At 38.7% G+C, this 17742-nt stretch overlaps 1 protein-coding gene across 1 annotated transcript in view; it reads right to left on the bottom strand.

Moving 5' to 3' along the window:
• Positions 1-12964: 12964 nt before the first annotated feature.
• The window catches only part of RP9 (RP9 pre-mRNA splicing factor), a 40281-nt gene continuing 35503 nt past the window's right edge, over positions 12965-17742 (bottom strand). The window contains exon 6 of the mRNA XM_036739389.1: positions 12965-13607. Coding sequence (XP_036595284.1) covers positions 13406-13607 — 202 coding nt within the window. The 3' untranslated portion in view covers positions 12965-13405. The remainder of the gene's footprint in view (positions 13608-17742) is intronic.

The raw sequence follows: 17742 nt of genomic DNA, 5'->3' as shown, positions 1-17742 counted from the left end.
ACAAGAGTTTCTAGGTTTTGCTAAAACCATCCCCCTTATCACTTCTCATAGCATACATATACATACTATAACTTGTTTAGCCATTCACCAATTGATGGGTGCCTCTTTGCTACCACAAACAGGTGTTACATGTTTGTACAAACAAGTCCTTTTCCTATTTCTTTAATTTCTTTGGGGTATGTACCTAATAGGGGTATTACTGAGTCAAAGGGTATGCATAGTTTAATAACTTTTGGGGCATAGTTCCATATTGTTCTCCAGAATTGCTCGGCCAATTCACTGCATTCACTACTCCACCAGTAGTTCATTAATGCATCTGTTTCCCCATAGCCACTCCAGCATTTGACATTTTCCTTTTTTACAACTTTGCCAATGTGATAGGTGTGAGGTGGTGGTACATGAGTTGTTTTAATCTGCATTTCTCTAATTGTAAGTAATTTAGAATATATTTTTTAATATGGCTATTGATAGCTTGGATTTCTTCCTCTGCAAACTACCTATTCATATCCTTTGACTGTCAATTGGGGAAGAGCTCTTTTATAAATTGAATCAATTCCCTATATATTTTAGAAATGAGACATGTAACAGAGAAACTTGCTGCAAGTTATTTTTTTCTAATTTTCCATTTCTAAATTTAGCTCCATTGTTTTTCTTTGTCTAATAACTTTTATTTTGCGTAATCAAAAATTTCTATTTTAACTTCTGTGAACCTTTTCATCTCTTGTTTGGTCATGGACTCTTCCCTTATTCATTGCTCTGACAGTTAATTTCTCCTGTATTCCTCTAATTTGTTTATGATGTCACTTTTTATGTGTAAATCACCTGTTTTTTCTTAGTATAAAGTATGAGATATTGGTCTATTCCTAGTTTCTGCCAGACTGTTTTCCAGTTTCACAAACAGGTTTTGTTGAATAGTGAATTCTTGATCCCATATCTGGGATCTTCGGGTTTGTTAAACACTTGACTACTATGCTCTTTTGCTTCTGTATATTGTATAACTAATCTGTTCCATTGATCAGCCTCTCTTTCTTTGGCTTTGTAGTGTAGTTTGAGATCGAGTTCTTCCAGGCTGCCTTCATTTCCTACTTTTGTCATTAATTCTCTTGATATTCTTCACTTTTTTGTTCCTCTAGATGAATTACTATTATTTTTCTAGTTTTGTAAAGTAATTCTTTGATAGTTTGATTGGTATAGCAGTTAATAAGTAAATTAATTTAGGTAGCATCATCATTTTTATTATATTGGCTCAGACTTCTCATAAGCAATTAATATTTCTCCATTTATTTATATGTTTTCATTTTTGTAAAAAATATTGTATAATTCACATAGTTCCTGTTTGTTTTGACAGTATTTTATACTACTTACATGTTTTGGCGAGTATTTTATACTACCTATAGGTTTTGTTTTTTAAAAAAACTCTTGATCTTATTGAAAGAGCCTCTGTCTAGGTAATCCCCATTACAGATAATGCTGGCTCTCCGTTTTAAATACATACTCTTTGTCATTTGAAGAAAAAGTTCATATATTCTTATGCTTTCTAGTGTTTTTAACAGGAATGGGTGTTATATCTTGTCAAAAGCTTTTTCCCCATCTATTGATATAATCGTATGATATTTGTTGGTTTTGATATTAATCTGGTCTATTATATTTATTGTTATCCTAATATTGAACCCTGCATTGCTGATGTAAATCCAGCTTGGTCTTAGTGTGTGCTCTTTGTGATATATTACTATAGTCTCTTTGGTAATATTTTATTTAAAATTTTGCATCAATTTTCATTGGGGTATTTCTTTCTCTAGTAGTTTTCTTTCTGTGTTTTGACTCTCCTTGGTTTAGATTTCAAGACCATATTTGTGGCAGAGAAAGCATTTGGTAATACCTCTTCCTATTTTTTTTCAAAGTTTATGTAGTATTGGAATTAATTACTCTTTAAATATTTTCTAGAATTTGCTTATAAATCCACCTGGGCCTAAGGAATTTTTCTTTGGGAGTCCACTTATGGCTTATTCAATTTCAATTTTATTAATACACAATTAGGAAAAATAGCTCCTAAGTTCTTCTTTATTGCTTGTGAATTTTCTTTTTTAATACTGGTAATTTTATTTTCTTTTTGAAAAAACAAGTTAGCTAATTGCTTATCTATTTTACTGTTTTTCTTTTAAAAAATCTTAGTTTCATTAACTCAGTGGATTTTTTGCTTTCAGTTTTGTTAATCTCTCCTTTGATTTTCAGGATTTCTATTCTGGTATTTATTGATGTTTTTTTTAATTTATTCCCCTAAGCACTGCTTTGGATGCATTATAATTGGTAAAGGATAGATTTAATAGTTCTAATTTTATGCATTTGTTTGTGATTTTTATGCCCTAGTAAATGGTCAAATTTTCTACAAGTGTCATGTAGATGAGAAACAGGTACATTCTTTTCTGTTCCCATTCAGTACCAATTATAATGAAATAAACATTACACTTAATAAAGGGCCTCTGAAGCAAAGATTAAAAGGTAATTGGAAACAAAATAACTTAACCCCAAATAGTGGTAGGTCAAAGAACACTAATCATAGCAATCATTAATAATTTCATTAAAGAAAATAACAAAAAACAAGACAATGTATAAAAATTTGGAGGATATGCATCCAAAGCAGTGCTTAGGGGAAATTTTGTATCTCTAAATGGTTTCATTGATAAAGAAAGAATAGATCAATAAATTGGGCTTGCATATAAAAACTAGTGAGATGCCAATCAGTGATTAAAGATCTTTCCCACCCATTCAGTAGGCCTCAGGTGGGGCCAGTTAAGGGAAGCTTGATTAGAGGTTTGTTTGTAGGCAGGCCTACACCCTTTCCTTACTAGGCAATAAGCCCCAGGCCTACAGTTCAGCCCAAGGAGGAGAAGCAAAAACTCTAAGTCGACAGAGCTGCAGAGAGAGTGCAGAGCAGGGAGTAGAAAGGGAGCTTCAGAGACCAGAGATGAGGGGGGAGAGAATGCAGGGAAGCAGACAGTTGGGATTAGTGAGTGTTTATGGGAAGGCACCAGCAAGGGGGAAGGTTACAGGATTACTTGGTTCCTTCCTGTAATACTGTGTCATAATTTCCTTGTTGTTACATTGAGGCAGACTTACTGGTTTTGGAATACAATTGCTGTTATGTTGAATTGGGGTTACTGGTTCTGGGATTTGAATCCTCTGGTGTCTAAATAAATGTTATGCTCCCCCTGCCTTCTACCTAGAGAATCTCTTATACTTCGTGATTCTGAACTATACAGGCATGTTCATGGGCGTCTTTGAGGTCATGAATCTTGCCTTACTGATACAACTAGAAAACCAATAAATTGGAAAACATCAAGTAAATACCAGAATACTTTATATTTCATCCTAGAGGGAGCCACAAAAGTCTGTGGAGTAAGGGGCCACTTTGGTGGCTGACTGGATTGATTGATTAGAAGGAGAGTCATAAAGTGATGAAGGCTAGCACCAAGGTGGTGGCAAGTGTTAGAGGAGAAAAGAGCTATATATGATATATGAAGCTCCTCAGCAAGCCTTGACAAAAGATTGCTATAGGGAGGTCAGAGATGGTGAGGGACAGAAGGTGACAGCTAAGTTGTGAGCTGGGGAGACTGGAAACACCATATAGTGGTACCTCCAAAAATAATAGGGAAGTTAGCAGGATTTGTGGGGAAAGATAATGAATGCTTGTTTGGAAATGCTGAGTATGGGAGGCCTATAGGACAAACAATTCTAGATATCCATGAGCACTTGGTATGATTCAAGATTCTAACTCAGGAGAGAGAACTGGACATATAGCTCTGGGAATCATTGGTATAATATATACTTGTTAATGTGTCAGAAGCAGAACTGAGAAAACAATACACATAACGGCTACAAAAATATAAATAAGGGTAAACGAAGAAGTTGAACACTAGTTGTGACTAGGCTTGGCCTACAAGAGATGAGAAAATGTCACTCCTTCCATTCTTTGTAGAAGTGGGGGACTATAGGTGTGGAACAATGCATATACCCTCAGACTCAGTTGATGTATTGGTTTATTTTCTGAACTGGTTTTTTCTTCTCTTTTTTTAATTCTTCAGGTTGGTCATTTGGGTTCCAAGGGAGTGGGGAAGGATATATTTGGTACTCAAGATGACATAGAACCAAAAGATCTCAATGTAAATTTTTTTTAAAAGAACAGGCTATGCAAAAGCAACTTTATTTCCTTATATGAAGGATTATTAAATGAACAGGTAAGGGAAAAGCTGTATCTAAACTCTAGTCTAGATTTTAGCAAAGCATTTTAAAAAGGTCTCTCATTCTATTCTTGTGGAAAAGATAGGGCGATCTAGGTAATAGTATAGTTAGGTAAATTTAGAACTAGTTAAATAGGCAGATCAAAAGAGTAGTCATTAGTTGATCAAGAAATTTAGGCTTGGTCCATATTTTGAATAATGACATGGATTATGGAATAGATAACATGCTTATCTGATTTGCTGGTGATACCTAATAGGGAGGGAAACTAAAATAAATTCTTTTATTAGATTTCATTGATATAAGTAATTCTTTTTTTTTCTTTTTTTTTGCTTTTTGGCAGGGCAATTGGGGTTAAGTGACTTGCCCAAGGTCACACAGCTAGTACATGTGTCAAGTGTCTGAGGCCGAATTTGAACTCAGGTCCTCCTGACTCCAGGGCTGGTGCTCTACTCACTGCGCCACCTAGCTGCCCCTATATATAAGCAATTCTTATTGAAAAAACTCACTTTACCAATACAGGTAACAAGAGTTCTCCACTTTGTATTTTTAGAGTTACCTCGTACACTAAAAGGGTCACTCAAGAATGTGTCTGAGGCAAGACTTAGACCCAGGTCATTTTGACTTTGAAGCCAGCTCTCTGTCCACCATACCCACACTGCTTCTCTTATTGAATGAGGGTGAGTATTAATAAAGATCTCAACAGGCTAGACCTTTAGGCCAAATTTAATAAAATGAAATTAAATGGATATAAAAGCAAACTTAGTTTTGAATGATCAACTTCACATTTACAAGATGGGGGTGTTATGGCCAGATGGCAATTCATCTAAAAACAATCTAGAAGTTTTAATGGACTGCGACATCAATATGTTACCAATGGTGAGATATAACAACCTCCCCCGCAATCCCACCAAAAAGCTTTAGATTCCACCAAGTGGCACAGTGTATCTACATCCTGCCCTTGTTGACCACATTTAGAATATTTTGTTTGGTTATAGGCATGAAGTTTTGGAAAGGACATCAGTAACCTTGAGGGCACCTTGAGAAGGGAGACTAGGAAAATAAATGACATTAAGCTCATGTCATTTGAGGTTAAGCTATGGAGACTAGGGATGTTCACCCCGAGGAAGAGAAAATTTGGAGGAGACAATAGCTATTTTAAGGCATTTGAAATGTTGTGCAGAAGAGGGATTACTCTCTTTGGGTCTAGAGAATTGGAAGTAAGAGCAAATTTCAGCTTTATTTGAAGAAAAGCCCCTAGCACTAAGAGCTATCCAGAAGCAGAATGAACCCCCTAAAGAGGTGGTGGTTTCCTCATTATTATAGGTCTTCAAAGCAAAGACTGGATGACTACTTTTTGTATTGACCTAGGTGGCCTCATAAGTCCCTCCCAATCTAAGATTCTATGTTTCTTATTATGTAACCCATAATTATAAGATTTAAAGTATTCTTGTGGGCTAACCTAAGAAGTCATAATTTTCCTTTGAGTGATACGATCAATTTTTATAACTCTTGGTTCTGAACTACTATAATTGAAGTAATAACTTTTTATCTGATATAAATTCCATAAAAGAAAGAAAACACTGAGAATTAAGAAACCATCATATTGTCCCTGGGCTAAAGTCTAATTGTTGTTATTTGGATTAAACTGATTAAATCTCAGGAGAGAGGAGTGGCTGGCAGAAGGTAATGGGCCAGAAAAGGTTATCACCCTAAATCACATCCCCAAGATATAGAAAAGGCCTGGGCAGAATCTAGCTCAAGCACTTGACAGAAGAGCTAGCCACAAGGCCTGGCCAACCTTGCCCTCCACAGTGACACTCACCAGGCTGTCCTCATCATGTTTTCCTTCTCCATAGATGACTCCCAAATCTGTATCTGCAGACTTGGCCTTTCTCTGAGTTCCATGTCTCAGTTTCCAACTTCCAGTTTGATGGCTTCATCCTGATGTCCAGACAGAACCTCAGTCCAAAATGTCCAAAACAGTGATAACACCATCATTTTTATAATTGCTTAGACTTGAGACCCTGGTGTCATCTTCGAGTCTTTGTTCTGCCTTAGCACCTCCTCTCCCTGATCAGTAACCACAACCTCTCATTTTAATTTTCCCCAAATCTCCTAGAGCCACCCTCTTTTCTAAACTGTCATGTTCACCATTTGATGTTATATCATTACTCTCAGTCTGTTGTGATAACTTTTGATTCATCTCTGCCTATCATGCCTCCTTCTCATCAGTTCTCAAAGCCTTCGTCAAAACAATCTCAGTGCACAGGTATGATCCATCTACTTCCCTCCTTAAAACCCTCCAGTGGTTCTCCATTGCCTTACAAAGAAAGTTAGCTTGGCATTCAAGGCTCTCACCATGTAGCTCCCACCTACCTTCTTAGCCCTATTTTTCATTATTCTCCTTCGCATGTTCTCCAGTCCAGTTGGCCTACTGGCTATTCTCCAATTTTGTTCTACCCTGTATTTTACATATGTTTACATTCTCCTTTCTGTTTTATATGTTTTCCTCCCCTCAACCTTATTGAAATCCTTTTCTTCCTTCAAGGCACAGCTCCCAGACATCTGTTGTAACAGTCCGGCTAGCAGCTGCTGCGGGGGTGTAAAACCAACAACAAACAGCTCACAGAACACTGTAAGCCCAGGTTCTTTTGATCTGCTTTACCAAAGAAAGCAACATTAAGGGGTTACAATCTTACTTTAATCCAACATATAAATATCATTCACTCAGTTCAGGGGAAAAAGCCAGCATCCTGAACTTCAGAGAAAATACAAACAAATTACAAACATCAGACAGACCTTGTCTGATTCAAATCCCAATACACAGTTACCAGATTTAACAAAGTCTCAACATCCGGATTTACAAGCCGGAGGGCTCTTAACTACAGCTGCCTGGTCTCCACATCAGCAAGCCACCAAGAGCAAATGCTGTCTTCTCTTTTTATGCACTCTAGCCATCATCAAACGTCATCTGAACAACCAGAACTTAAGCTCTTACTATGGGCTCTGGAGTTAGCACCTCACCCTAGGACCTTGAGGGCTTCATGCCTGCATCAACTTAGTACCTAATAGCTAGGGGTTTGGGGCCTACTTGGGCCCTTCATGGGCCTCACCTGGAGCCCCGCCTTAGTTACCTAATTTAATCAAGGAGATAAAGGCCAAACTCTTCAAGGGCACTTGAAGTGCTAAGAGCCCATCTTGATCACCAATACAACATCTCCTGGAGAGAAAGGACTTTCTTATTTCTTTTTGTATAAATTTAGCACGGCACAGCATCCGGTACAGGGGTGGAGAACCTTTTCCCTCAAGGCCATACGTGGCCCTCTAGGTCCTCAAGTGCAGCCCTTTGACTGAATCCAAACTTCACAGAACAAATCCCCTTAATAAAAGGATTTGTTCCGTTAAACTCAGTCAAAAGGCTTCACCTGAGGACCTGGACAGCCACGTGTGACCTCAAGGCTATAGGTTCCCCACTCTTGATCTGATTAATAAAAATGCTTTTTTCATTCATTCATTTACTCAGTTCCAACTTAGACATTGGGATTCCAGGAACACATTTTCTCTTCCTTTTGCCACAGCAACAAGATGGAAAACATGGAAGATTCTCCATAGATTAGAGGTCCCCATCCCCAATTAAGCCCCAGTTTTACATTTCCATAAATAGTGCAGTACATCAGGGATGGGAACACAGGATTCTAACCTTGATTTTGTCAGGCTAGTTGTACAAGGGAATATTTTGCCCAGTGGGCATGTTCGTTTGTAGCCTGCTTAGAATCATAAAGAACATAAAAAAGTAGGGGCTCTCATATATTTAAAATGATCACCTAGACTAAACTTGGGACCCAAAATATTAACATTAAAAATATTGATTAAAAGATTGGGTCAACTCAGTCTCACTCTCTTTTTGTTATAAAACACACACACACACACACACACACACACACACACACACACACACACACACACAAAAGTACTTGGAGGAGAATCACAAACTAAAAGCAACATGGGAAAGTTCCAAATCAGGATCCTGGATGGAATAATCCTTTGGGTAAAGACATCTCCCTTTCAATAGATGAATAAGGAAGGGAAATTATAATAATACCTGATTCATATAGCTCTTTAAGTTTTGCACACATCTCATTGGAGTCTCACAACAACCCAGTGAGGTAGGTACAAGTATTATTATGTTTATTTTACAGATAAGGAAATTGTGTCTCAGAGACATTAAGTGAAATTTATTTGTGGTTGCACAGTTGGTAAGTGTTGAAGTGAATAAGGATTTGGATCCAAGTGTTCCTGACCCCATTCTAGTACTCTATTCACTATGACACATTCATCAGAATTAAGAGCAGAAACTAGGATGGTACTGATAAAGGGCTAGTCAATTTGTAATGATCAATACCATCACAGCTTTGGCACAAAGTATCTTTTGGACTAACAACTATAAATCCAAAAGGAGCTACTGTGGTGTTACCAGAAAGGACACTGGGCCAGGTATCAAGAAATCTGTATTCTGATTTCAGGTCTGTTACTTGCTAGATGACCTTGGAGAAGTCACAGAATAGCTTTGGGCTCAGCTTAGTCATCTGTAAAATGGACTAAGTGATCTCTGTGTTCCATGTTTTCATAAGTTTCATGAATTCAAACATCCCCATGATTTTTGTTCATTTTAATTAAATTTCAAGCATTGGTATCTAGTACAATTTAACTTTTTAAAAAGTTCATCTCATTACCTGTTTCAGGTGGGATCAAATGCCACAGGTGCCTATTTTCACCAATTTTCTTAACACATCTCCCTCTAATAGATGATGTAGGAGCCACCAGACCATATTATTGGTCCTTCTGTCATGGCCTTCAGACTCATCTTACCATTCACATGACCTACTGATGTTCCTGAGGGAACCCTGTGCCTTTCCATCTGTCCTGTATCTGAGCCCTTCTATATCTGTAGATGCCCGATTAAAGTGTGAGCTCCTTGAGAGGGGGAACTTTTCTATTACTATCCAGCAGTATTTGGTACATAGTAAGCAAGTAATAAATGCTTTTGCATTCATTCCCACCACTCCTAACAAAATGCTTTCCCTCTGACAACTTATTTTCAATGATGACATAACCAACCCTGGTCATCTTTTACTCTTGCTTTTCTTTTAGACCCTAAAGCCAATCAGGAAAGACCTGTCACTTCTGTCCAGGCAATGTCCCTTCTATTGATCCCTTCCTCTTTACTCATATGTGGAGTAAACCATCCAAGTTTAGGCTCTCATTATTTGAATGAAAAATTTCAGTGCTTACCACATGCTACAGACTTTGCTAAGAGTTAGGGATACAAATCTCAAAAATGAGACTTCTGGCCCAGAGGAGCTTGTATTATGATAGGAGGATACAACAAACATAAGAGAGTTGTAACCAAGGAATGGTATTTTGGTTTGAGAAATCACAGTGATAGTGAGTGTAGCCACAGGGTAGTTGACTAACATGGTTTTTTGGGGGAAACGATGGTAAATTTATTTGACCACTGATCTTAGAGCAAGGGAGCGTGTGGGTGAGTGCCACACCAGATGGCAAAAAGCTGGAGTGGAACATGGTATAGAGCAGGTCCAATCATGTTATTCTATCTTGATTAACTCCAGTGGTTCCATTGTCTTTACAAAATGCTCTGTTTAAGGTTCAAAGTCCTTTGTAACCTAGCCCTGCAAAGCCTCAAAAATGTTTAATGAATTTTAACTGAATTGATTAATTTTAGTCAAAATGACAAGACTACTGTATATCTACCCAAGAATTTTAAAAGGACCTCAAGGGTGAAAATATGAAACTGTTGGCCAAAAACACCCTTAGCTCTCTGGTACAAATGGCTAGAACACATTACTATTAATAAACTGATTTCTATCCAACAGTTCCAGAGTGGATATGAGGAAAAATGAATCATGTGTCCATACCAGGCAAACTGGTGAATATACCATAAAACATATGATCATTGAATACTTAAATAAATAAAGCATGGGGGGCAAGGCTGCTGGGCTTTTGTAAGAACAAATTCTACTTATTTAGACTTTTCAAAAACCTTTTGACAAGATTCCTCAACATAGTAAAAATCAAATCACCATGGAACTGGTATTCATTATTTTGTTATAAAGAATGTCCAGAAAAACCAAATAATGCAAATGAGCTAAGAGAAGGGCTTATGATCATCGACAGAGAAGTGGCAGTTGCAATTCAGTGGAGACAAATTATAATTAATATGTTTAGAGGAAAAAAACCCAACTGTACTTAGTTATCAGTTACACTGTAGGAAACAGAACAGGCCACAATGCAGACTGTTCCCTTCAGACAGCTGGCTCCAGTCATTATAAAGACTGCAAAATGCATCAATGAAACATTAGGAAAAGATTGAACATATGTAAGAGGAACTTGGTTGTTGGCTTGAGTGGAGAATCAGTTATGTGACCAGACCAGCTTCCAAGAGGTCTAAAGCCCCCTTTTAGGCAGAGCCTCATCTAAGAGGAAAAAGGAAATCGGGAAATGGGGCCTGAGGGAAGATTCTGCACGTTACCATTGATACAGGGAAAGGAATAAATATTAAGTGCCTTGTATGTGCCAGGGACTTTGCTAAGTGCTTTGACAACTGTTATGTTATCTGATCCTCACTGTAACCCTCGGAGGGAGGTACTACTTGCCAACTTGGCCAGAGTCACACAGTTAAGAAGTGTCTGAGGCCAGATTTAAACTCAGGTCTCCCTGATTCCAGGCCCAGCACACTCTCCACCTGTACCACCTAGCTGCCTTCTTATACACCTACGGGAAGCAAAGACCTAGGACCCAGACACTTAGTAAATAACCTCCTTCCTGCCCCAGACCTAAGAAAGCAAAATGGAGATAAAAGTTAATAAGAGAGAGAAGGCTCGGCAGTAAGTTGAGGGGCTAATTTGAGGTCCCTCTGAAAGCTCCGATTGCCCCCTTAACTTAGGGTGGAGGGGAGAGAAATGATCACACGGCCAGAAATCCCACCAAATACCCCAATTTGGATAGAGTAGGATGGCTTCATTAAGCAAAACAATCTAATTGAACTAGATAATAATAGCAGTGACTAGACACAAAGGAGAATGGGAGCTATAACTGCGGTTGGGAAAGGTTGACAAACAAAAGAAAAACTAAGTCAATCTCAAGGAGAAATAGAAAGAATCCACCAGTCACCTTGTATAAGAGGTCCCCAAATGAAAACTCTCAGACAGTCAAAGTCCAGAGCTTACAAGTCAAAGAAAAAACACTGCAAGCAACCAGAAAGAGAAAATTCAGGTACTAAGGAGACGTAGTCAGGATCACACATGATTTAGCAGTCATCACTATAAAGCAACAGAGAGCACAGGACAGGATATCCTGGGAAGCAAAAGATAATAACTTACCCAACAAAACTAAGTAAAATCATAAAGGGGGAGAAATGGACCCTCGATGAAATAGAGGATTTCTGTGCATTCCTGATGAAAAGACCAGAACTGCATAGGAACTATGAAGTTCAAACTCAGGAGTTAAGAGAAACATAAATGGGTAAATCTGAACAAACAATCACAAGGGACTAAACCAAGGATAAACAGCTTACATTCTAATAGGAAGAGATGATACTTGTGTTCCCTTTGAAGCTTATCATCATTAGTGGTCATAGACGGAATCTAATTAGACAGAAAGCCTGGGAGGGATTCTCTTAGAACTTGATCTTAAAAGAAAAGTGGAAAGAACATACTGGGGGGAAAGGGAAAAGAATGTTAGGGGAAATTATCTCACATAATCAGGGGGCACAAATAAAAGTCTGTATAAATAAGGAGGAGAGGAGAGAGGGGAGGCAGCTGACACTTGAAACTCACTCTCATCTGAACTGGTCAAATGCAGGAAACACAGCTGGCTACAGAGAGATTTCATTCAATAGGGAAATAGGAGGGAAAGGAGAGAAGGAAGAATTAAAAGAAAGAAAGATTAAGTGAGGGATCAGTTCTAGGCCAAACTAACTCTAAGGATATGCAAATATTTTTATAAGCTTTTTTTGAGATGACAAAGAATGGGAATCTGAGGAAGTGCCCATCAATTGGGGAATGATTGAACAAATTATGGTACATGAATGGGATGGAATACTATTGTGCTGTAAGAAATAATGGAGGGAATGGTTTCAGAAAAATAAAGGAAGACATATGAATTGATGCAGAGTAGAGCAGAACCAGGAGAACAATTTATACAATGATAACAATATGGTAAAGACAGTTTTGAAAGACTGAGAACTGACTAGAATGGGATGGACTCTGAGAGTTAAACTCTCTTCAGCTTAATGATCAACCACTATTCCAGAGGACTAATGATGAAACAAGATATACAACACCTAACAGAGAGGTGAAAGACTCCAAGTGCAGAATGAGACAAAGTATGAGTATGGGTGTATGTTTTTCCTTTAGACGTGGCCAATGAGCAGATTAGTTTTGCTTAAGTATATGTTTTAATGGGTTTTGTTTTACTTTTGTTCAGTATTGGAGAGTAAGTTGGGGTGGCAGGGAGAGGAGAAGGATTTTTGCTTATTGAAAAATAATTTTTCCTGAATATCTTCTTTTAGTAGTTCTTTTAGTGCAGGGTCAAATTCCAAAACAAAATGATTACAATGAAGATATTTCATAGAGTTGCCTTTTTCCATGTACCACCATTATAATTCAAACAAGTTTTTTGTCTGCAGCAAGAACGTTCACTTTAATTAAAGTCTGAGACAACTAAGTTTTATTATTCAACACTTGATAGCATTCACTTGCAACTGCTGAAGATGTAGAATTTTCAAGTAAGTCGGCCTACAGCCCCACTAACCCTCTGCTTTCATGGGGGTATCTCTTTTGGAAATGCCTAGAATGTCTTCATATCTTATGCTTGATTTTCTTAAAAAATTTTATCACAAACTACAGTAATGAGGGAAGATGACAACAAGAATCTTGTAGTGTGGCATATAAGCAACTCAACATCATGTGGAATTCATCACTGTTGGCAGCAAGAGCAAAATGCCACAGAAGTGATGCTAATGACACACATTTCTTGGTTCCTTTTTCTGTCAACTGAGGCCCTTTTGTGGTTACTTCTCCTTTAGTAACTATGACATTCAGCTATGATTCTGCAGTAACAAGGTGGATTAAAAGAAAACTACTTTTTAGTCAGAATTTGAACTTTCATTTGACTTAGATTTGTGCTTTTTTTTCTTTTTCTTTTTCTTTTTCTTCTCCTTTTTCCTCTTCTTATGTTTCTCCTTCTTCTTCTTTCTCTTGTGCTTCTCCTTACATTCTGAGGAGCTAGAAGTACTGCCATCTTCATCGGAGGTAGAATCCTCTAGTAGCTTCTTTAACTGTTGTATCCTAAACACACAAAACTAAGGTTAAAAAACCAAGTCTTTTTAGAAGATGCGACTCATGCTACCTCAGAGCACCCTGAAATCACAGATCTTGATTCACACCTTTTATTTACCAAAGCTAAGTATTGAATCTTTGTCCTACCAAAAAACTTAGCATAATAATAACTCACAAAAACAGAAACTTAAAGAGAAAACCATTTATGGCTTATAGATGGACTTCTAAATACCAAATTTTCTGGATACCTGTGGGTCTGTGCAGAGTAACTAGCTAACCAAAGTAGTATATAGGGGGGCGGAGCCAAGATGGCAGCTGGTAAGCAGGGACTAGAATGAGCTCCATACCGAGTCCCTCCAAAAACCTATAAACAATGGCTCTGAACCAATTCTAGAACGGCAGAACCCACAGAACGGCAGAGGGAAGCAGGGCTCCAGCCCAGGACAGCCTGGATGGTCTCTGGGTGAGGTCTATTCCACACGGAGCTGGGAGCTGGGAACGGAGTGGAGCAGAGCCCAGCCTGAGCGGCGTGGACCATCCAGACCAGAAGCCGGTCGGAGGGGGCCCTAGCGCCCTGATTCAGTGAGCTGCGGCAGTTGCCAGACCCCTCGACCCACAAACACCAAAGACTGCAGAGAAGGTTAATGGGAAAAGGTGCGGGAGTGGAAGGAGTTCCGTGGTTCAGCTTCCAGCCCTGGGGGCAGCGGAGGTGGGGCAGCTACAGCTGTTGTTACTTCCGGCCCCAGGCCCACCTGGTGGGAGGAATTAAGTGGCGGATCAGAGCAGGGGTGCACAGCCTGCCGAAGATCTAAGCCTGGTTCGGGTTGGGGGTTCTTGGGGAAGGAGCAGTGTGGGTCTGACAGAGCTGGCACCACCCCCCAAACGTGGAACATAGAACTCTTTAGTCTACAAGCAGTCATACCCCACTGAAAAACTCAAGGGTCAAGTTAGTTGGTTGGGAATATGGCCAGGCAGCGAATACGCACCCAGATTCAGTCTCAGACTTTGCATTCTTTCTTTGGTGACAAAGAAGACCAAAACATACAGCCTAAAGAAGACAACAAAGTAATAGAGCCTACAACAAAAGCCTCCAAGAAAAACATGAACTGGCCCCAGGCCATAGAAGAACTCAAAAAGGATTTGGAAAAGCAAGTTAGAGAAGTAGAGGAAAAATTGGGAAGAGAAATGAGAAGGATGCGAGAAAACCATGAAAAACAAGTCAATGACTTGCTAAAGGAGACCCCAAAAAATACTGAAAAATACACTGAAGAAAACAACACCTTAAAAAACAGACTAACTCAAATGGCCAAAGAGCTCCAAAAAGCCAATGAGGAGAAGAATGCCTTGAAAGGCAGAATTAGCCAAATGGAAAAGGAGGTCCAAAAGACCACTGAAGAAAATACGACTTTAAAAATTAGATTGGAGCAAGTGGAAGCTAGTGACTTTATGAGAAATCAGGATATTATAAAACAGAACCAAAGGAATGAAAAAAACGGAAGACAATGTCAAATATCTCATTGGAAAAACCACTGACCTGGAAAATAGATCCAGGAGAGATAGTTTAAAAATTATTGGACTACCTGAAAGCCATGATCAAAAAAAGAGCCTAGATATCATCTTTCAAGAAATTATCAAGGAGAACTGCCCTGATATTCTAGAGCCACAGGGCAAAATAGAAATTGAAAGAATCCATCGATCGCCTCCTCAAATAGATCCCAAAAAGAAATCTCCTAGGAATATTGTCGCCAAATTCAAGAGCTCCCAGATCAAGGAGAAAATACTGCAAGCAGCCAGAAAGAAACAATTTGAGTATTGTGGAAACCCAATCAGAATAACCCAAGATCTGGCAGCTTCTACATTAAGAGATCGAAGGGCTTGGAATGCGATATTCCGGAGGTCAATGGAGCTAGGATTAAAACCTAGAATCACCTACCCAGCAAAACTGAATATCATGTTCCAAGGCAAAATATGGACTTTCAATAAAATAGAGGACTTTCAAGCTTTCTCAGTGAAAAGACCAGAACTGAATAGAAAATTTGACTTTCAAACACAAGAATCAAGAGAAGCTTGAAAAGGTAATCAAGAAACGGAAATTGCAAAGGACTTACTAAAGTTGAACAGTTTTGTTTACATTCCTACATGGAAAGATGATGTGTATGATTCATGAGACCTCAGTATTAGGGTAGTTGAAGGGAATATGCATATATATATGTTTATGTATATATATATATATAAGTGAATGTGTATGTATGTATATATCTATGTGTATATGTATGTATGCGTATGTATGTATATGTGTTTTTATATATATATATATATATATATGTAAAAGAGAGAGAGCAGACACAGGGTGATATCTAAAAGAAATAAAAGGAAATTAAGGGGTGAGAGAGCAACATACTGAGAGAGGGAGATAGGGAGAGATAGAATGGGGTGGATTATCTCGCATAAAGGTGGCAAGAAGAAGCAGTTCTGTGGGAGGAGGTGAGAGGGCAGGTGAGGGGGGAATGAGTGAACCTTGCTCTCATCAGATTTGGCCTGAGAGGGAATACCATACATACTCAGTTGGGTGTCTTACCCCACAGGAAAGAAGAGGGAGGAAGATAAAAAAAAAATAAAAGGGGGGGGATGATGGAGGGGAGGGCAGATGGGGGTGGAGGTAATCAAAACAAACACTTTGGAAAGGGGACAGGGTCAAGGGAGAAAATTCAATAAAGCGGGATGGGTTGGGAAGGAGCAAAATGTAGTTAGCCTTTCACAGCATGAGTATTGTGGAAGGGTTATACATAATGATACATGTGTGGCCTAGGTTGAATTGCTCGACTTCTTGGGGAGGGTGGGTGGGAAGGGAAGAGGGGAGAGAATTTGGAACTCAAAGTTTTAAAAACAGATGTTCAAAAACAAAAAAAAAAGTTTTTGCATGCAACTAAAAAATAAGATACACAGGCAATGGGGTGTAGAAATTTATTTTGCCCTACAAGAAAGGAAGGGAAAAGGGGATGAGAGGGGAGGGCTGACTGGGGAACAGGGCAACCAGAATATATGCCATCTTGGAGTGGGGGGGGAGGGTGGAAATGGGGAGAAAATTTGTAAATCAAAGTGTTGTGAAAATCAATGCTGAAAACCAAATATGTTAAATAAATAAATTTAAATAAAAAAAATAAAAATCCCAGGATATAATCAGAATGAATCATGGAGATGTTAAGGATTTTCTTCCAAATACACAGCAATGTGTGAATAAACCCTTGTTTTGAGGAAAAAAAAAAAGTAGTATATAGCCCTTAATTTTCAAATTAGCAATATCTTAATCTTTAGATTCTGGGTGAGGCCTTTCCTTTAACAGCTCTAATTTTGGACTTCTGGCCAATATGGTTGCCTGAAGAGGGGGCAGGCCATCCAGCTCCCAGAAATCTATTCTAGCCAAACCCTGAAGTTTGTATCAGACTGAATAATGACTAAGAAATCTAGTGAGAAACTACAGTAAGTACTTCCACCCTGGAACTATACAAAAATTCTGCCTCAAGCCCCTGTGTAATAAATGGCCCTCCTTACTAACCATTTCCCTCTTCCCAAAGCCAGTACTGGTGTCTCCGATGGAAACCAGGGATGAGATGGCGATAGAGCCTGCAAAGTTTTATGTATGGAGGCAGCAAGAGTCAAGACTTCCCCTGAGAAAGCTCCAGAGTAGGGACTTTGGAAGTTCCAGGGATCTGAAGCAGGTCATGACTAGTGCAACATTTCAGTGCCCTGATTAGATTGGGACATCCCAGGCACAGAGGTTCTAAGGTCCCTAACATCCTGTCCTGGGATGTCAGAGATGGCCTTGCAGATCCAGTACTCTGAATTTCAAAGACTTAGGTAGACATAAGGCTGGAAGGTGGTCTGAACACCCTACCCAACAAAGCAGCAGAGGGTAGACCTTAACTCTGACACTAAACCCTAATTTAGGAACTAAAGCTGGAAATAGGAGTATATCAAAGAAAGTACTTACAAGTATAAAAAAAACTATCCCCAATCTAGAGATTCCCAAAGAGAAAGCATGAGTAGAATGGCAAGCAAGGAGAAAATGATTTCCCAGAAATGATGTATATAGAAGAAATGAAATGTGATAAAAGAAAAGTTCTGTAGGAAAAAAGCAGGCAAA

This window comes from Trichosurus vulpecula, chromosome 9 (assembly GCF_011100635.1).
Source record: "Trichosurus vulpecula isolate mTriVul1 chromosome 9, mTriVul1.pri, whole genome shotgun sequence".
Taxonomy (NCBI): domain Eukaryota; kingdom Metazoa; phylum Chordata; class Mammalia; order Diprotodontia; family Phalangeridae; genus Trichosurus; species Trichosurus vulpecula.
This window is presented reverse-complemented; position numbering and strand designations above follow the sequence as displayed.